Source organism: Hemitrygon akajei, chromosome 4 (assembly GCF_048418815.1).
Source record: "Hemitrygon akajei chromosome 4, sHemAka1.3, whole genome shotgun sequence".
In the NCBI taxonomy this organism is placed as follows: Eukaryota; Metazoa; Chordata; class Chondrichthyes; order Myliobatiformes; family Dasyatidae; genus Hemitrygon; species Hemitrygon akajei.
In genome coordinates, this window is record NC_133127.1 from 63,347,104 (window position 1) to 63,368,815 (window position 21,712).

General features: G+C 42.7%; 1 protein-coding gene across 3 annotated transcripts in view; it reads left to right on the top strand.

Annotated features, from left to right (window-relative positions):
• Positions 1-21,190, top strand: part of LOC140726386 (cystine/glutamate transporter-like) — a 167,902-nt gene extending 146,712 nt beyond the window's left edge. For all 3 annotated transcript variants that reach the window (XM_073042690.1, XM_073042691.1, XM_073042692.1), the window contains one exon: positions 15,281-21,190. In XM_073042690.1, the coding sequence (XP_072898791.1) occupies positions 15,281-15,345 (65 nt within the window). In that variant the 3' untranslated portion in view covers positions 15,346-21,190. The remainder of the gene's footprint in view (positions 1-15,280) is intronic.
• The last annotated feature ends 522 nt before the right edge of the window (positions 21,191-21,712 follow it).

The following is a 21,712-nucleotide window of genomic DNA, read 5'->3' on the forward strand; positions in this document are numbered from 1 at the left end:
GAGCTGCCACTGCCACCTACTTGATATGAGCAGCTCACTCAGGCAAAAACATTAAATCAACCTAAATCAAAAGTATTTAATTGATAAAAAATTTGGTGGAGTTGTGCATGTAACACAAAACTTGGAGTTGTAGATAGTGAAGAAAGCTTCCAAAGGATATTGATCAGTTGTAAATACGGGTGGAATAATCTCCCAAATCACTTTGGGAGATTAAATGTAGGGGGATAGTATACAATAAATGGTAAGACCATGAGGAACATTGAACTACAGATGGATCTTGGGGTCCATTTCCATACCTCCCTAAACTGGCAACACAAGCAGATGGAGTGGTAAAGAAGATGTAGAGCACACTTGCTTTCATCAGTCAGGGCAATGAATACAATAGTCAGCGAGGTATGTTGCTGCTGTATAAAACTTCGCACTTAGTTAGGCCACATTTGGAGCATGGCGTGTAATTGTGGTTGCTTCATTACAGTAAGGCTTAGAGATGCTGCAGAAGTGGTTCACTCAATTGTTGCCTAAAATTGACTGAAAACTCATTAGATAAAATTAGATTAGATTAGATTCAACTTTATTGTCATTGTGCCTAGTACAAATACAAAGCCAATGAAATGCAATTAGCATCTAACCAGAAGCGCAAAAGAATAGTGTTATTTACAAAATAACTGTGAATAAAAAGTAAGTGCTATAGCATACACATATAAAAGTACTGAGACAGTACAATATGGGTGCAATACTGCTTAGCGCTGTGATATGAGGTTCAGTAGGGTCACACCTCAGGGAAGAAACTCTTCCTGTGCCTGCTGGTGTGGGAGTGGAGGCTCCTGAAGCGTCTACCGGGTGGGAGGAGAGTAAAAGTCCATGGTTAGGGTGAGATGCATCCTTGATAATGCTTTTCACCCCACCCAGGCAGTGTTTATGGTAGATGTACTTAATGGTGGGCAATTGGGTGCCGATAATCCACTGGGCAGTTTTCACCACCCACTGGAGTGCTTTGCAGACTGATACGGGACAATTGCCATACCACACTGAGATGCAGCTGGTGAGTATGCTCTCAATGGTACAGCGGTAAAAGTCTGTCAGTATCCTGGGACAGAGGTGAGATTTCTTGATGCTCCACAGGAAATAAAGGCGCTGTTACGCCTTTTTGATCAGGATGGAGGGGTTCAGGGACCAGGTGAGATCCTCAGAAATGTGGACACCAAGGAATTTGAAGCTTGATACACACTCCACTACAGCTCCGTTGATGTAGATGGGGACAGGAGCGTGGCTCCTAGCATGCCTGAAGTCCACAGTGGTCTCCTTGGTCTTCTGGGTGTTAAGGGCCAGGTTGTTGTCGGCACACTTCGCAGCCAGGTGCTGGACCTCGTCCCTGTAGGCCGTCTCGTCATCCCCTCTGATCAGGCCAACCACCGTGGTGTGATCTGCGAACTTGATTATGGAGTTAGAACTAATAAAAGTCAGCCAATAATGAAATTTATTCAGATAAACAGTGACTGCTATAATGAAATCTAAATTGTTTTATTTTAGAATTTAAGTGATTATCACAAGCATTAAGAACACTTTTAAATATCGTTCCTGTGAGTAACTGAAAGTTCCAAAGTATTAAATACACAAACATCAGGCTATCATAATTTGTCTGTTACCTAGCGTGTGCTCAATATCTTTCAAAAACTTTGAAATGATCTAGTACAATGACCTTATGAAACGGAAGTGATTTTTGCCGCTTTATCAGACAACCTATTTTTGTTAGTTTACCCAATTTCCACAAAATCAATCAGTACTCTTTAGAAGGCTCTTGTCTTGACACATTCTGCAAAATAGCCTTTCTTCAAATAATTTAGACGGGGGAGATCCAGTGGATGTAGTGTACCTCGATTTTCAGAAGGCATTTGATAAGGTCCCACATAGAAGATTGGTGGGTAAAATCAAAGCTCAGGGCATCGGGGGGAAGGCATTGACATGGATAGAAAACTGGTTGGCAGATAGAAAGCAAAGGGTAGCGGTGAATGGGTGTTTCTCGGAATGGCAGGTGGTGACTAGTGGGGTGCCACAGGGCTCGGTATTGGGACCACAGCTGTTTACCATTTACGTTAACGATTCGGATGAAGGCATAGAAAATAACATCAGCAAATTTGCTGATGATACTAAGCTAGGTGGCAGTGTGACATGTGATGAGGATGTTAGGAGAATTCAGGGTGACTTGGATAGGCTGGGTGAGTGGGCAGATACTTGGCAGATGGCGTTTAATGTGAATAAGTGTGAGGTTATCCACTTTGGGAGTAAGAACAGGAAGGCAGATTATTATCTGAACGGTGTAGAGTTGGGTAAGGGAAAAGTACAAAGAAATCTCGGAGTCCTTGTTCATCAGTCACTGAAGGTGAATGAGCAAGTGCAGCAGGCAGTGAAGAAGGCTAATGGAATGCTGGCCTTTATTACATAGGGAATTGAGTACAAGAGCAAGGAAATCCTCTTGCATTTGTACAGAGCCCTGGTGAGACCACACCTGGAGTATTGTGTACAGTTTTGGTCTCCAGGGTTAAGGAAGGACATCCTGGCTGTAGAGGAAGTGCAGCGTAGATTCACGAGGTTAATTCCTGTGATGTCTGGACTGTCTTATGCAGAGAGGTTAGAGAGACTGGGCTTGTACACGCTGGAATTAAGGAGATTGAGAGGGGATCTGATTGAAACATATAAGATTATTAAGGGATTGGACAAGATAGAGGCAGGAAATATATTCCAGATGCTGAGAGAGTCCAGTACCAGAGGGCATGGTTTGAGAATAAGGGGTAGGTCATTTAGGACAGAGTTAAGGAAAAACTTCTTCTCCCAGAGAGTTGTGGGGGTCTGGAATGCACTGCCTCGGAAGGTAGTGGAGGCCAATTCTCTGGATGCTTTCAAGAAGGAGCTAGATAGGTATCTTATGGATAGGGGAATCAAGGGATATGGGGACAAGGCAGGAACCGGGTATTGATAGGAATTGATCAGCCATGATCTCAAAATGGCGGTGCAGGCTCGAAGGGCCGAATGGTCTACTTCTGCACCTATTGTCTATTGTCTATAATTTGGAAAACCAATCAGCAACATTCAGAAAAATTAATATGACAAAATTTATACCTCTTGAATAAATAATAAATCAAAGCTGAATATGTGAATAACATAAAAGGCAGTGTAAACACATGAAATTCATTCCAGATCAATAGTCCCTAATGTTGTATATTGCAGCATCAGCATGTTGTACACTTCCTAGAAATTTATTGCATTTAAATCAATAGAATGAATTTCTGATGCAGAGTACAAGTTGATGCAACTGGCCAGGGATGGATTTCTGAGCATTCAGCATTTGATTTATTTACTTTAAATTTTAAACAAACACTTTAAACTGAAAAAGACAGTGAATCCAACAAAGATGAATAGTTGGAAAAGAACAGAAAGAAAGATTGAGAGCAAGTCTAGGAGTGTAAGCAGTGTGTGTGAGAAGGAGAGAGGGAGAGGGAAAGAGCAGGAAGCAGGGAGAGGGAGAGAGAGGACAGTGAAAGGGAGAGGGGAGAGGAGGAGAGAGGGAGAGGGAAAGAGCAGGAAGCAGGGAGAGGGAGAGAGAGGACAGTGAAAGGGAGAGGGGAGAGGAGGAGAGAGGGAGAGGGAAAGAGCAGGAAGCAGGGAGAGGGAGAGAGAGGACAGTGAAAGGGAGATGGGAGAGGAGGAGAGAGGGAGAGAGAGGAAAAGAAAAAGGGAGAGAGGAGGGAGGGAGAGAGAGGGGGGAAAAGAGAAGGAGAGAGAGGGGAGGGAAAAGGGCACAAAGGGCAGAGAGAGAGGAGAGGGAGGGAGAGGGGGTGGGGGAGAGAGAGAGGGAGGAGAAGGAGAGAAAAAGAGAGGGGAGAGGATGAGGGGGAGAGGGAGAGTGAGAAGAAAGGGAGAGATGGGGAGGGAGTGAGAGATGATGAGAGAGAGAGAGGTTTTGAGGGAAGAGATAGAGATGCCATGCAGGAATTTTGTCGGCAGTCCAGTTCTGGTTAACAGCCAAAGAAATACTTTAATATGCAGTCACACTTGCAAACTAGGCTACAGGCATAGTGTAAAGTAGGCAAATATCAATCTAATTCCTGCTCAGGAATGGGCTACCAAGAGCAATTAGACACATACCTAGATATTTCCTTTCTAAAAAGCAAACACGAGGAAATCTGCAGACGCTGGAAATTCAAGCAACACACACAAAATGCTGGTGGAACACAGCAGGCCAGACAGCATCTCTAGAAAGAAGCACTGTTGATGTTTCGGGCCGAGACCCTTCGTCAGGTCTCAGCCCGAAACGTCGACAGTGCTTCTTCCTAGAGATGCTGGCTGGCCTGCTATGTCCTTTTTAACAAGTTGATGAATAATTGTTGATTAAGAAATAATAGTTCAATGACTTACACAAAAGGTAACCTTTCTAACAGAGTAACATTCCTTTATAGATGTAGGTGAAGTACTGCTACTGAGCCATGGGCCAGTGGTTGAGAATGTAGGATGATAGTGCTTGGAAATGTAGGAAAGAGGGAGAAGAAAAATTGTCTAGTTTGGCTTTGTCAAACAGGTGGCTCATTTGACTCAGTGTTGAGTCTTATTTAGTCAGCTGATGAGCTGAAAATATTAACTATACACTTCAAAGTCATCTCAGCCTTTTAAAACATACAGGAAATCTTTGAAGCAGTACTTAGAGGGGGAATAAAGTCTGGAGATGAATGGGTAAAAAGAATGACAAATCACAATAAGCTAAAATTAACAAATCTTTGCATTCAAAAATCTTCAAAATAATGAAAGAAGTTTAATTACCAATGCTACTTATTTACTTACAATTTCAAGGAAATGCAAGCTAAGCTGGTAAATACTGGGCTGAACTGTTCATAGTTAATCTTGCAAACAACTGTACCATCCATAATGTAATATCAAAACAATACTGTCTGCAAGACCAACACAACTGCAAACAGTTTATATTCCATGGATAATTAAACAACCTTGATGAATCTGTGATAATAAATGCTAAGACAAGTGTAAATCCAGATGACTAAAATATACGAAAGAACAAAAGGGCACCAAAAAAATTAACAGCATTAGGGAAATATAAACAAATTGCAGAGTTACATAAAGGCTAACAACTTTTATAACCATATCACAGCGTGCAGTTACAGTAGTAATGAAGGGAAAACAGTGGTGTTTGCTGTCATTCTTTGGAATTGGTACCAATGTAGAATAATTTTTCAAAACCTTTGAGAAAGGCTTATTAATCTAAGAAGACATGTTAAGATTATTCTTTTGAATTATAAATGTTAAAAAACTACTTAAGATCTTTTCAAGAATTTTTTATATGTTCTCTCCAATAGCATGTTAATTTACAAATAAGATTCTATGGTAGATAACATCTTTATATCCAAGGATGCGTGAAATTGGAAATAGTCTTGACTTGGTTTGAAAATTGGCTGGGAGATTGAAAAGAAGCAGATGGATAGAAATCTGCTGTTGGTTGCTGACATTAAATGGACATGTATCACAACATCTGCACAGTGCATTCTATCCTATCCTATCTCAGAAATTTAGTTCTTTTGAAGTCAAATGAACCAAATTTCAGAAGCGGGGCACAGAACAAACCTCAGCCTAGAAATTCTGATGCATCCTACTGTTTACTTAAGTGATGAATATATAAATATTAAGTAATGTTCCTTTAAGGTCAGTGTTAGGGAATTTGCTCTGATGGGTGCCCATCTTTGAGAGCTAAAGAAAATCTCTCCACATCGAAAATGCCTAGTATGAGGATGTTGATATGGGTATGCCCTCTATAATTTACTTAGTTATTCACTTTTCCAATATCTATACCCAACCAGCTCATGATTGGCAGGCAGTCTCCACACCCACCAGTGTCCTGAGCAGCAGACTTCAATACATGGTCCCTCTCAGTCTCTTGACTCCAAACTAATGTTCACTCTTGTCACTCCAACTTTACTGTAATGATACTCTGCATCCAAATGTTAGATCTGTTACCCCACAATACCCTGGACCCTATCCTACTCTAGGACTTATCTGCTATTTTCTCTCACACACTGAGCAATTCACTAGTCTGCCCCCAATAAGTGGAAACTGCGAATATCGCCCAGTGATCCAGATGCTGAACTGCTGGGAATTCTGAATCATTAGATAGCAAGTTTCTCAGAGTTTTGCTATGTTTCTTAAATACTGTGGACCAGCAGTACTGACAAAGGTGTGTACCACCATGATCTACCACGTAAAGAACGTAGCAGAGTTCGGCTGGAGCCACAATGAGTATATCTGAAAAAGAGGCGCGGACCTGGCAGTGGATGCTAAATAGAGCAACTGCTGCATTTCAAACAAGGCTAAGTTACACCATAACAAATGGATCACACTGAGGACCGGCAAATCAGCTACAAAAAATCCAGAATAATTATAGAAAATTTTAAACTAATGGAAGGAAGAGATTCCATTCGCATTGGTATTTTAACTGTTGGTGGACCTCAGAGCACAAGAACAAAAGGCAAAGCATCTTGAGGGATGGGTTTAGATGGGAGCCGTGTCAATCTACATTCTCTACACTCACATCACAAACACGGCTGTCAGCAATTCCATCATCATTTACATTACATTTTTCTTCCAACCCCAGCCTGAAAAGAAAAAAAAGAGAAATACGCAGAGATTTGCTAATGAAGCAATGAGCGAGATTCCAGGGATGGTTAATAACGAATAAGCCAGACACCAGTTCAGTTTTTATTGCAGTCCCAGAGCACTTAGCACATATTCGCTGAACATTAAAAAGGTCTATTTTGGTAAAAGAGACATATTACAGAACAACTAATATTCTATGACTGATTATGGCTGCTGAAGAAACAACATTCATTTGATTCAACTTATTCTCCCATGGTCTGCTGCAACAATAAAGACACATTTTCCAAACTGACACTTAATCCATTGATACAAATCACCTCAGAGACTCATTGCAGTAAGGTTGTTCCTCTCAAGTGAGTCTAGTGCGGTTAACTCAGCATCACTCATACTGCAGCAGTGCCCTTCTGTTAAATTTTACCTCTCTTACTGCTAGAACATTTATTCAATAGCTCAGGAAATTTCTAATGAGGTGATTGACTGCCTTCCAGTCCAGAGGTAATATCGTGGCAATGACAGCTGAGGAGGACATAGTGAGCTGAGCTGCTGTGTTTGTGTATTTACATACAAAACACACTTTGATCAGGTGCAGCAACAAAAACATGGACACTGAACTGACTCCAGGATCTCAAAAAGAAGCAATTACCATCCAATGAAATGTTCTGATCTGCAACTTAACACTAACTTAATACTAGTCTTTGCTCTATTTCTTTTAACTCCTTTATTTAATTAAAATATACTTATGCTAATAATGATTATGCAACATACAGATTTTACACCACCCAGATGAATTTTTTTGCCGCGCAATGCTAACAGGGAATTCTGGCCTGATGTTATTGAATGACTCTTACTTACAACATGTACAAAATCAGTCAGCTATCATTTTCAAATGGTTCTGCCAATTTTAACAATACTCATTTCCCAGTATTCTTTTTCAAATACTTGTCTAATATCTATTTGATGCTAGTTACTGTCTCCTATGAGAAAGCATTCCATGTTCTATTCATATTACTGTCACTTGTAACTGATCCATTCAATCTTTAAAAACTAGTTAACTTTTCAAAAGTTTAATTCTTGTCTTTCTATTCTATGAAAATTTATCTAATTTTTTAAGCATTTCTTCATCATTAATCACTTTTGGACCTCCCTTCTATGAGTCCACTTAGCTTCCAATGATCAAATGCAGAGAACTGGCCTTCCATTATATCTTAGTTTGCATAATTCAGCAACACCTTCTTGTAGATAAGTTTAATTAGAAAATGGCCAAAGGACATAGGTTTTTTGATGCCTTTTTTTAATGAGTTCCTCTCATTAATATTTTTTCATTATCTTGCCTTTGCCTGAATCTGCCTTCAATATCCCACAACAACATTTACAGTATCTTTCTGCTTTACACCTTTCATGTGACTTCTGAATGGTTTGATAGGAACCAGGTTTGATTTTGTTTTCCCTTTGTGCCTGTGCAAATTATTTTGCAAAATGGAAAACAGAAAATGCTGCTGCACAATTCTTTTGAGCGGATCATTACCAACATCTTACCAATCTGAAAAACTTAAGTGACACTTTTTGTCTTCTAACTATTCCTTACATCTTTTTGGCTATGTCATAACGTTAATATAGTCATAGAGCACTCACTACAGAATAGAAATAGTTCTTCTGGCCCATCTGGCTGGCCTGGTCTTCTGCCGAGTTCCATCTACCTGCATTAAAACTAAAAACCTCCCTACCTCTCGCATCCATATATCTATCCAAACTTCTCTGAAATGTCACAACTGAACCCACAACCACCACTTTGACTGGCAGTTTATTCCACAATTATGCCACGTTCTGAGTGAAGTATTTCCCCCTCAGATTCCCCTTAAATATTTCATCCTTCACCATAAACCTATGACTTCCATTCTCACTCAGCCTGACAGGAGAAAGCAAGGATGCATTCACCTTATTTATACCCCTCATAATTTTGTAACAGATCTCCCCTCATTCTCCTGCACTCAAGGGAATTAAAGTTCCAACCTATTCAACTTTTTCCTATAATGTCCTGCTTTTTAATCTCATATTGATTCTGTTGCATGAAGCTTATCAAGCAGCCTCAGAAAATGTACTAACACAGAATCTATTGAATTCCTTTTATCTTTTCAGTGTGTAAGTACATTCATAGAATCTTACAAAGGGTAAGGAAGCTACTTAGCCTATTGTACGTGTGCCAATTTGTTGAAAAAGTCTATCCATAATCCTACAAATGGTTTCATTTTATGAGTAAATGCCTTTTCAAATTTATGATTGAATTTGCATTGATAATCCTATCAGACTGTGTTCTCTGTCACAATAACTCTGTATTCTGACACATATCACCTCATCCCCCACTGTACCTTTGTTTTCAAATATCAATAGAAATGGTAAAATTGGTTTAGTTGCACTGCTGAAAATATACTTGGTGAAACACTCCACTATCAACTATGTTGCAATTTTCTCAAAACTCAGAAGTATCCTCCCTATTTCTCTCAACCTTGCTGTGATGGCCATTCTTAGATAGAGTTCCGTTTTTTTTCCATCAAACAAACTTCTGTTGTTTGATCTCTCAGTTCTTCTTTGAAATGAGTCTGCTTCCATGCTATCGATGTAGGTTAATTTCCAGTCCCATTAAATTTAACTTAAACTTCACTTTTGTCTTTGCTTAATTTCAAAGTGAATGTAGTTAGAGTTAGGTCACAATTTCCAACTTGTTGTCCTACTTTGGGTTTGCTTACATGTCCTACTTCAATACCTCGAACTGGATCTGGCACTGCAATTGTCCTTGTTTCATATTTTAAATGTAATCTGATGCTTAATGTAACATTGTTTCACAGGTTTTTTTTTGCCATTCATCCATCTGTTTAAATATAGTTTGATTTATAATAAATGTTCTTTGCAACTGCCAGCAAACTTCACCTGCAATTTCCTCTCATTCACTACTAAGCCTAAGCTATGTCCTCATAATCGGAACAGGTAGTTTTTTAAAAATTCTCATTAAATTGATATCAGTTTATAGGTAAAATGAAGGACATACATTGTAAGTCTACTTGATGCACCATCAATAACTCACTCTGAGACGTAAGAAGAGAGTTATCGGCTTCAGGCCTCATTCGCCTTTATACAGGGGTTTGTGGGAGGAGCCACAGGAGCAGTCAGCAGGGGTCTGTTGGGAGCAAACCACTCTGGTATATGTAGTTCACCACATTCACCCCCCCTTTGTTGGAAAAGAGTCCCCAGGTGGCGAAGTTGCTTACAAGTATATTTACAGGTTAAGTCTATCAGGTGGTCGAATCTGTCGCTGCGATCTGCGTAGTTCCGGCTGTGATTGCACAGGTGCCGGAGGTGGTGATTGCATAGATGCCGGAGGTGGTGATAGCTCAGGGGACGGAGGTTGTGCTGGTTCTGGCCTAACTGGAGGTGGCAGTGATCCCTCACGTGTGTGTGAGGCGTCCGGACTATACGCGTACGAGATGTCTGGTACATGAGTGTCGTGAGGAGTCTGTGCTGGGCACGGTGTGCGCGGTATCACCTCGGGTACGGGGTTCATAGTTACCGTGGAGTGTTCGGGGTAGTGGTCTGCCGCTCCTGAGGGCGCCAGGTCGCGGACAGAGACCGTGTCCTCCCGCCCATCAGGCAAGACCACGTAGGCATACTGGGGATTAGCATGTAGAAGGTGAACCCTCTTGACCAGCGGGGAGTATTTATTACTCCTCACATGTTTTCGGAGCAGCACTGGCCCTGGGGACGTCAGCCAAACCGGTAGGGTGGTCCCAGTGGCAGACTTCCTGGGAAAAGAGAATAGGCGTTCGTGAGGGGTGGCATTGGTGGACGTACATAACAGGGAGCGGATAGAGTGGAGAGCCTCAGGGAGGACCTCCTGCCATCGAGAGACCGGCAACCCTTTTGACTTAAGGGCTATAAGTGTGGCCTTCCACACCGTGGCATTCTCCCTCTCCACCTGTCCATTCCCCCAGGGATTCTAACTCGTGGTTCAACTAGTAGCAATGCCCCTAGCCAGCAGGTACTGGCGCAGCTCGTCACTCATAAAGGAGGACCCTCTATCACTGTGGATATAGCAGGGATATCCGAACAGAGTGAAAAGCTGGTGCAGGGCTTTTATGACGGACGTGGTAGTGGTGTCGGGGCAGGGAATGGCAAAGGGGAATCGCGAGTACTCGTCAATAATACTGAGAAAACAGACATTGCGGTCAGTGGAGGGAAGGGGGCCCTTAAAGTCAACACTCAGTCGCTCAAATGGGTGGGTGGCCTTGACAAGTTGCGCCGTGTCAGGACGGTAGAAGTGCGGTTTGCACGCAGTGCAGATTTGGCAGTCCCTGGTCATCGTCCTGATGTCCTCCAGGGAGTACGGCAGGTTCCGGGCTTTAACGAAATGGTAAAATCGGGTAACCCCCGGATGGCAAAGATGTGCATGAAGGGCATACAGCTGGTCGAGCTGTGCGCTGGCACACGCTCCCCGGGATAGGGCATCAGGGGGCTCATTGAGTCTGCCAGGCCGGTACAGGATATCATAGTTGTAGGTGGAGAGTTCCATTCTCCACCGCAAAAGTTTATCATTTTTGATTTTGCCCCGCTGTTGGTTGCTGAACAGGAACGCAACCGAGCGCTGGTCGGTCAGCAAGGTGAACCTGTTGCTGGCGAGATAGTGCCTCCAGTGTCTAATAGCTTCCACTATGGCCTGGGCTTCTTTCTCCACCGCGGAGTGCCGAATTTCAGAGCCTTGAAGGGTACGAGAAAAGAATGCTACAGGCCTGCCGTCCTGATTGAGGGTAGCGGCAAGCGCGAAATCGGAGGCGTCACACTCTACTTGGAAGGAAATGGTCTCGTTCACCGCATGCATTGTTGCTTTGATAATGTCCCCTTTAATGCGGCTGAAAGCCGCGCAGGCCTCAGCAGAGAGGGGAAAAGTGGTAGACTTGACCAGGGAGCGGGCCTTGTCGGCGTAATGGGGGACCCATTGGGCGTAATAGGAAAAAAAACCCAGGCACCGTCTGAGGGCTTTGAGAGTGGTGGGAAGAGGGAGTTCTAACAGGGGGCGCATACGGTCGGGATCAGGGCCAATGACCCCGTTCTCCACGAGATACCCAAGGATAGCGAGTCGGGTGGTTCTGAACACACACTTGTCCCTGTTATAAGTAAGGTTCAAAGCCGCAGCCACCTGGAAAAATCGTTGGAGGTTAGCGTCGTGATCCGACCAGTCGCGACCACAGATGGTGATGTTATCCAGATAGGGAAATGTGGCCTTCAGTTTGTACTGGTCCACCATCCGGTCCATTTCCCTCTGGAAGACCGAGACACCATTGGTGACACCAAATGGGACGCGCAGGAAGTGATAGAGCCTGCCGCCCGCCTCAAAGGCGGTGTAGGGGCGGTCCTCTGGGCGGATGGGGAGCTGGTGATAAGCGGATTTCAGATCTATTGTCGAGTACACCTTGTACTGAGCGATCTGGTTGACCATATCCGCGATGCGGGGTAGAGGGTATGCGTCAAGCTGCGTGAACCTATTGATGGTTTGACTATAGTCCACAACCATCCTACTTTTCTGCCCAGTCCGAATAACAACCACCTGGGACTGCCAAGGGCTTGTGCTTGGCTCGATGATCCCCTCCCTGAGCAGCCGCTGCACCTCTGACTGAATGAAGGCCCTGTCCCCTGCGCTGTACCTCCTGGTTTTAGTTGCCACCGGTTTAGTCGGGGGTCAGGTTGGCGAACAGCGATGGGGGAGGGATCTTGAGGGTTGAGAGACTGCAAGTAGTGTCAGTAGCACCGCTATCGGCATGGTGTTGGGCGGGATGTGTGGTTCGGTGTGTATGTGTGTGCAGTAACGGGGTATATGGCGAAGTCCCACTAAACTGAGGATTCCTGACAGTGAGTGGTGGGAGGGGCCCGTCATATGCCATAGTCACACTTTCGAGATGGCTCTGGAAGTCCAGCCCCAATAGCACAGGTGCGCACAGTCGAGGCATGACCAGTAGTGCAAAGTCCCGATATTCTGTGCCCTGCACCACCAATGTCGCTACACAACCCACCAGGATGTCTGTGGAATGCGACCTAGAAGCCAAGGTGATCCTGTGACGTACCGGCCGTGTCACGAGTCCACAGCATTGCACTGTGTCCGGGTGAATAAAACTCTCAGTGCTGCCCGTGTCAAACAGGCAGCTAGTCCTGTGGCCCTCCACCAGGATGTCCATCATTGACCTGGCAAGCTGGTGTGGGGCGCTTTGGTCGAGGGTTACTGTGGCCAGAGTTGAACTGCCGTCTTGGTGCCCGGTAAACACCGGTGAGTCGGGGGCGGGGCTCGGTGACGCCGGCAAAGATGGCCGCCCACGTCCGGGCATGCAAGATGGCGGCCCCCACGGCTCAAACGCAGCGCAGCTCGACGCCGCTTTCGATTTAGACTTACAGACTCTGGCGAAATGACCCCGTTTTCCACAGCTGGAGCAGGTCGCTTCGCGGGCTGTGCAACGTTTTCGAGGATGTTTCTCCAGCCCACAAAAATAACAGAGTCCCGGCGTTTGCCGGGACGCCGCCGCGGACGCGGACGGAGTCGGGGAGTTCGTGGAATCGTGACTGGCAGCGGCGTTGGCAAATTCGCTCGCGGGAACCGGCGGCGGCGGGGTCTGAGGCGTCCACGAGTCCGACGGGGAATCGCGCGGCTGGACGGCCTCAGCATAGCGTAGAGCAGCCTCGAGTGTTTCGGCCGTCTCGATTGCCGAGCGTAAGGTGAGGTCGGGATTTTCCAGCAAACGCTGCCGCACATACACTGACCTCAGTCCCGTCACAAAGGCATCTCGTACCAAGAGTTCCGCATGCTGTTCCGCCGTGAGCGTTTGGCATTCACAAGTCCGCATGAGTGTCTGTAGGGCTCGGAGAAATTCGGCGCACGATTCCACAGGCCGCTGCCATCTGGTAGCCAAACGATGTCTTGTGTAGAAGGTGTTCACCGGCCGCAGGTACTGTCGTTTGAGGGCGGCCAGAGCCCCGTCGTAGGTCGAGAGGTCCCTGATGAAGGAATAAACTTTTGGGGTGACTCGCGAGAGGAGAATCCTGTGCCTAACAGCAGGGTCAGTTGCACGAACCTCCTCCAAGTATGATTGGAAGCATGCAAGCCAGTGTTCAAAGGCAAGAGCCACTTCAGGGTCCTGGGGGTCCAGATCCAATCGTTCCGGATGTAAAACGGTTTCCATGCTTAAAAACTTCCAGTCAATAAAATTGATGCACCATCAATAACTCACTCTGAGACGTAAGAAGAGAGTTATCGGCTTCAGGCCTCATTCGCCTTTATACAGGGGTTTGTGGGAGGAGCCACAGGAGCAGTCAGCAGGGGTCTGTTGGGAGCAAACCACTCTGGTATATGTAGTTCACCACACTACTAGTGCCAGCACACTAGAAAGGAGTGTGGATTTAAAACATTTAACTGTGCAGTTACTGAACTATCCATATCACATTAATCATAGAAATTTGTTTGCACCTAACTGCTACAATATTTATGCCATTATAGTATTTCAAGATTCATCATAAAATAATTAGTGCTATGAAGGCTTACTTCTGCATGGCCTGCCTGCACTATCTGTGGGTCATTCATGTGTGAGAAAATCATGGAAGGAGGTCATGCATTTGGAAACCAGTGCATATGTATGGGTTTCTCTAGACATACTGGACCCAGATAGAAAATCACGACTTTATAATCTAAGTTTTGATTTGGACCAAAAGATAGGAACAGATTTCTTTATTAAAAGTATTTTTCTTCCAGAGGCATTGTTTCTTAGAGCACATAAACAAGTAATTTAGTAGGAACTTACAAAGATTAATATATTGGCATTAAAATGGTTGGCTTAGTAAGAGCAGCAACAAATGGATTGTAGTTTATCACAGGAAACCGAGCCAGTCAATAATAAATTATGGAAGAAATGAGCAACACATTCCCTACACACATTTATTATAATTGTTCCAAGAGAAATTAACAAAAATAAGAGGATTCAATCATGTGAAATGAATGTTTGTTTGAAGACAGATGTTTGTAAGTTATATCAATTCAGATTTATTTCATATTCTTTTGAGATATTATCACTAATAACATGTAAGATTTATCAGAAGTGGCTAGAGGATGGATAACCATGGTGCTTTCCAGGCCCGGTGGTCAATATTTAGAAAAGAATCATATATTTGATCTCATCTATTCCTGAGAGGGAAACCAAAAACCCTCTTCCAGGGGAAATTGGAAAAAATATTCCATTTTTTAGCATGGTTGTATTTCCAATTTAATGAGCTCCATGTGCAGGTAAGGTAACAGGCCAATGGCTCACTTATAATTGATGAAAATTTGCACTGTGTTTTAATGGTTAACCACAAGGGTGACAAAATGCTCTCATTCCCAGAAATAAACCCAAAGCTCCTATAAATGTGCAATATAGTGAAATTCACAGTACAGTATGTTAATTTAAATAAATTTGGTAAAGTAACTTGGCAATATCATCCTTCTGTAGACTTTAGTTGCAGGTACTGATTGCTATGCAAATTTAAAATTATTGTGATTTTATTTCACAGTCAGAACATTTTGATTCCTGTTTGCAGACTTGTAATCTCTTGTTTTTTGTAACAGGTTCAATGACGAAGACACTCCAGATCATTCTGGAGGTTGTGCCAACTGAAAATCATCAAGACTGAGTAGTTCCCTTGGTGACACAACCTGTGGGATGTTTGAAGTACTGAGACAGCAAACTTTAAAGTGTTTGCCACTTGACCAAAGCCATACACTAGAACTCTAAATACTTCCCAAAGTTTCATCAAATGATTGGATCATTCTTTGACACCTGAAATCCTGTCTCTTGCCGGTTGTGAACAGTTCTTTGTACCTTTTTAATTAGTGCTGATGGTGGGGGGGGGGCAGGGTGGTTATCACTAATCAGACTGCACAATTATGACAAGAGACCAAGGAAAGCAACGCATTTCACATCTGCAATCCCCAGCTCATACAGTACAATTAATTTATCACATGTACATTGAAACGTACAATGAAATGCATCTTTTGCGTTAATAATCAACACAACCTAAATATGTGCTGGGGGAAGCCCGCAAGTGTTGCCACACATTCCGGTGTTGACATAGCGTGGCCATCGCATTCAGCAGAACAACACAAGCGTCATTAACAACTGCACAACAACAACCCTACAAGCCCCTTTTCCATCCACCCACCCACTCACACACACAGACGGGCCTCCAACTATAAGACAGGCTGCCTCCAGACCTCCAACCACAAGTCCTTGGCCACAGACACTCAGATTCATAGACGTCAGGCCTCTAACCTCCAGTCCCTGGCACAAGCTCGCAGACACCTAACATCTGGACATACAGCTCCAGGGGTTTCAACCTCGTTGGGTCAGCAGGCTGCTGTCGTACTTAAAGGTTACGGACTGTAGTTTTTGATGGACTCTAGATAAGGGTCTCTTTGGGGCTTTTGCTATTGTTTGCATGTTGGTGAGTCAGTGCTTCTGCCGGCTCAAGTAGGGGGAGGGGAGGGTCGAAGCTTCTGCTGCTTGTGCGTTGGAGAGTGGATGTTTCTATCATTCTTTGGGGGGTTTCTTTTTTTTTTAATGTCTGAGAAGAGTAAGAATTTAAGGTTGTATACTGTATACGTTTTCTGATATTAAATTGAACTTTTTAAAACATTTGATTTAGATCACTAGTCCCTAGACTTCAGCTTTAGCTTCGACTTCTGGACTTTGGTAACCTCGAGGTATTGGCCCCTAGACTTGACTTTGACATCTGAACCTTGACCTCCAACCTCCACAGGCATTGACCCTGGGTCTTGCTAATCTAGAGGGTGACCAGCCCACATCCAGCCCTGGGACATAGACCATGGGGGTCACCGGTCTTCATCCACAGTGACTGACAACCCATCATCCACAAATGGGAATCATTGAACTTTGACCAAGGAGTGCTCTGACTTGGACTCTGACCACCTGCTGCTGCCCCTAAATCTTCATTTACTGCCTCAGACTTCTATCTATCCCCCATACTCCCCACACTGCCCTCTAAACTAACCCTATAAACCTAAAGAATAACAAGGTCTGAGTGACGACCTCGATGGACATCGCAGCTTGGCACCATCTTGATTGGAAATCACAAGTTGCAAGATTTCTTTTGGAACTAGACCTGACGAAGTTGAATAAGAAACTCGGGATATTTTCTCAGTCAACATTTCATTCTGTGCATTTTGAACATTTTCAATTGAGGAGCTTGTTATAAACAGAGACAGCACTGACAGGATTCAAGCTCTTCAGGAAAGTCATCACATGGATATGAAACATAGAATATAGAATGTAAAACATCAAACAGTACAGCCCAGGCATAGGCTCTTCAGCCCACAATATGTGTCAAACTAATTAAGCTAATGATTCCTCGTCCCTTCTACCCACGTGCTCAATACCCCTCCATTCTCGGCATACTCATGTGCCTCGTCAAGAGCCACTAAAATGCGTCTGTGGTTCCAGCCTCCACCACTATTTCTGGCAATGCACTTTAGGCACCTATCACTCTCTATGTAGAAGTCTTCCCCACATATTTCGTTTGAACTTATTCCCCCGCCACCATAAATACATGTCGTCTATCATTGGACATGTCAACCCTGGGAAAAAGATACTGTCTGAATACTCTATCAATCTCTCTCTTCATTTTATATACTTCTAACAGATATCTCGACTGCTCTAGAGAAAACATACCATCTATGCCCAGCCTCTCCTCTGCAATATTCCAGATGCAGGCTAACCAGAGATTTATAAAGCTGCAACATATTCTTCAGGCTTGTGAATTCAAGGCCTAGCCTAATAAAGGAAAGCGTGCCATAGGCCTTCTTTACTACCTGATGTACAATTGTACTTCAATCCTACCAATAACTTTTACATTAAAATTTCCTTTACATTTGTTTACACAAGTCTAATATTGATCAGATTAAACTCCAACTGTCATGTTTTGCCCACATCTGCAACTGATCTATATCTCAATATATTCATTGAAAGTCTTGTATATTATCCACAAAAGCACCTATCCACGATTTATATATATTACAAACAGCAAACAGCAAATTCTCCTGCTTCGATCCCTGCAGAACTTCACCAGTCATGTACCTCAAGCCAAAATAAAACCATGGATTCTCCATGTAAATGTACTCAGTAGTGGGGAGGGCTTTGCCTGTGACGGACAACAAAGTTCCACGTTCAAACTTCCAAGGACATTAATTATCCATATATTACTTCAAGACTTTTTTTCAGGCACTTCCAAGAAAAGTAAAGAAATACAATAGAATCTATGAAAAAAACACACATAAACAAAGACTGATAAGTAACCAATGTGCAAAAGAAGACAAACTGTGCAAATTTTTAAAAATACAGAGCATGAATTGTAAAAGTCCCTACATGGAAATCATTAGAACTAATTAACCAGCATTAATATAAAATGTGAGTGGTCCTAGCCCCAGATTAATTCATTGTAAATTTCACTACTCACCTTGTTATACTTGTAAAAGCTTTCTTTCCTTCCCACTTTTGTCCTGAAGACAGCTAATAACCCAGTCTAATACTTTTCCCTGCCTCCATATTTCCTACTATTACCATATCATAGAAACATAGAAAACCTACAGCACAATACAGGCCCTTCAGCCCACAAAGCTGTGCCGAACATGTCCTTATCTTGGAAATTACCCAGGGTTACCCATAGCCCTCTATTTTTCTGAGCTCCATGTACCTATCCAGGAGTCTCTTAAAAGACCCTATCGTATCGACCTCCATCACCATCGCCGGCAGCCCATTCCACGCACTCACCGCTCTCTGAGTAAAAAACTTAACCTCTGACATCTCCTCTGTACCTGCTTCTAAGCACCTTAAAACTGTGCCTTCTCATGCTAGCCATTTCAGCCCTGTGAAAAAGCCTCTGACTATCCACACGATCAGTGTCTCAAAAATCATGGGGAAACCTTATCAAAGTATCTTCTGGAAATCCAGGTATATTACTTCTACTGAATTACCATCTGCTTTCTGTTATCACCAGAAAAAAAGTTCAATCAGATTAGTCAAGTAAGAATGTCCTTTTAGAAATCCAGGACTATTTATTATAATCGCTTTCTAAACATGTTTCAAATCTCAGCTTTAGGAGAGATTGCATTATTTTTGTGCAAATTTTATGAACCAAGTGGTCTATAATTCCCTGGACGTGTTCAATCAAAGTTCTTAAATACAGACATTACACTATCTGCCTGTGAGTCCTCTGGCACTACAAATGTTTCCTAGTGAATTGGTAAATGTGTGAAGTAATGCCTTTTGTGATTTGTTCTGCACCTCAAGAAGTAGATATTGGCCTTCTAGTCAATGGAGCACAGATTCACCAGAGACCAACAGAATTAAATTATGAAAACTGGCTGCATGTATTAGACTTGACTTCCCCTGAGTTTAGAAGTTGAGAGCTGCTTCGGGAGAGTAGTTTGAAACATGTAAAATTAATAACTTATTTACGAGTAAAGATATTTCCTCAGGTAATAAAGGCCAGAGCAGGGAGGCATGATTTTAACGTTATATCATTGCTCAGTTTGGTGGTAATTTTAGGAATGTTTTCTTCACATAAAAGACAGAGGAAATATAGAAAAATTGCAAAGTAAATTTATTATCAAAATACACATATGTCGCCATATACAATCCTGAGATTCATTTTCTTGTGAGCATTCACAATAAACACAATAGAAACAATTAAAAACTGAAAAATGGACAAACAACCAAAGTGCAAAAGACATCAAAATTTGTAAATACTTGTACAAAAATAATAATAATTAAATGAGCAATAAATATCGAGAACATGAGATGAAGAGTGTTTGAACATGAGTCCATATATTGTGTTCAGTTCAGTGTCAGGATGAGTAAAGTTGATTGAAGTTATCCCCTCTGGTTCAAGAGCCTGCTGATTGAGGGGTAGCAGCTGTTCTTGAACCTAGTGGTGTGGATCCTGAGGCTCTTGTACCTCCTTCCTGGTGGCAGCAGCAAGAAGAGAGCATGGCATGGATGGTAGGAGGTGCTTGATGATGGATGTAGTTTTCCTGCAATAACACTTCATGTAGATGAACTCAGCCAGTTCCAATGCTGGTACACCTTTCTACACCATCCAGGACATCTACAAGAAGCAATGTCTCAGGAAGGTGATAGCCATCGTTATAGGGACCCTCCATATCCAGGCATGGCTTTTCTCGAAGTAGTCATTGCACAGGAAATATAGTTGTCTAAAAGCCCGCTTCTCAAGGTACAACAGCAACTTCTTTCCGACAGCCATCAGTTTTTTAAACTGATCTGAAAAACCTTAACGTTGTTGCCTAAGTTATATGCAATTTACATTAAGTTAAGTTTATGTTAATTTACATTTTTCATGTTTATAATGTACCATGTTGCTAGTACATGAAGCCAATTTTCAAGACATTTCTGCCCTATATACGCATGCCTATGGCAATAATCTTGAATTGAACTTGGGTAGAGCAGTGAAATGTGTCACCGACCCATTTTTGTTTTCCTGTTTCTTCTGTATTACTAAGATTGACATTCTGGCCAGTGTTACACCTCCTGGTAAATTTGGCTAACAATATCAATACATCCTAATTTAGTCTTCAAGTAAGCTGCTAGAATAGATTCCCCCTCAGCCCCCACCAAACAAACAACAATACCATTTTATTTGATACAAACACCCTACAGCATTAATTCTCGTATGAATTCTATGTGTGCTTGACCTTTGAGTGTTTCTCACATAACAAAATATACAATTTTCTGCAGTGGTTACAGAGAAAAAAGCAACTGGTTTGACAGTGATACAACACTCCATTTTAACTCCTCCCTGTTGCTCTCAATAACCCTGTCACCACTTTCCTTAGCTTCTTTCTCATCACTGTTATTATATTTCTCTTCTTATTGATCTATAAAATCATGACTCACTGAACATCACCTTATTTCCCAGGCCCTCCCCATTTCATACAGAAATGGGCATTTAGTACTTTAAGCCTACTGGCACTCAATAGGATTATGGTTGGCTCTCGACAATTCCACTTTACTGCTCAGTCCACATATCCCTTGATTCCCTTAGAATGCAAAAAAAATCTATCAATATTGACCTTGCATGAATGCAACTGCTAAGAATGAAAGCCCACTCTTTAGAGAATTCTGCAGATTTATAATGTTCCAAGTACACTGACAGTATGAAAGGTTGCAAGATACTTGCCTTTACCTTTGATTGTGAAGATGTGAACGCAATATCCCCTGCCCTTGCACTCCACATCAGTGGCATTGTCTGGAGTGACCAAAACAAAGCCACAGGGAATTCCTGTACAAGATCAGGAGCCTGGCATATGTGAGCCTTGGCCTGTTTTAGTCGTCAGCTGCACCTTCCAATACAAGATTCTTCTGAGGATTTACGAGCCCTTTTATTTGTTCTTGTTACTCTCTGTGTGATGTCATGGGAACATGGCAATTTATTGCTTTATATATGTGTGCATATTGCATTAAAACTATCTCTTTGAAAAGATTAGGGCTGGTTTTGTATTCATAGTTTATTCTCTGGTCAGCGGGGAACTGTTCATTTTCCCAGACAGACTGCTAATTGTGTCTAATTAGCAGGTGGTGTGAAAACAAAGGGAAAAGCTTTGGAAGTCAACAGAATCCCAATTGCCCTGGGCATAGACTCACCATAGTACTAATTTCACTGGCAAAATCAACAATAGATGTTAACTCTTAAATGCTGCATTTATATTGTGGATTTTCCACATTATGGCTGCATGACAGCAGCTGCAGTTCCTGGTATTGAAGCTGCCATTTCTTTCACATGTCTGAGTAGTTGCAGCAGTAGCTGATGCTTATTTATTTACTTAGCAATGCAACAAAGAGTAGGCCCTTCTGCTTTTCGAGCAAATCCCAACAACTCTGATTTAACGCTAACCTAATCACAGTAACATTTAGTGACCAATTTACACTACCAGGTTTATATACCCAGTATGTCTTTGGCCTGTAGGAGG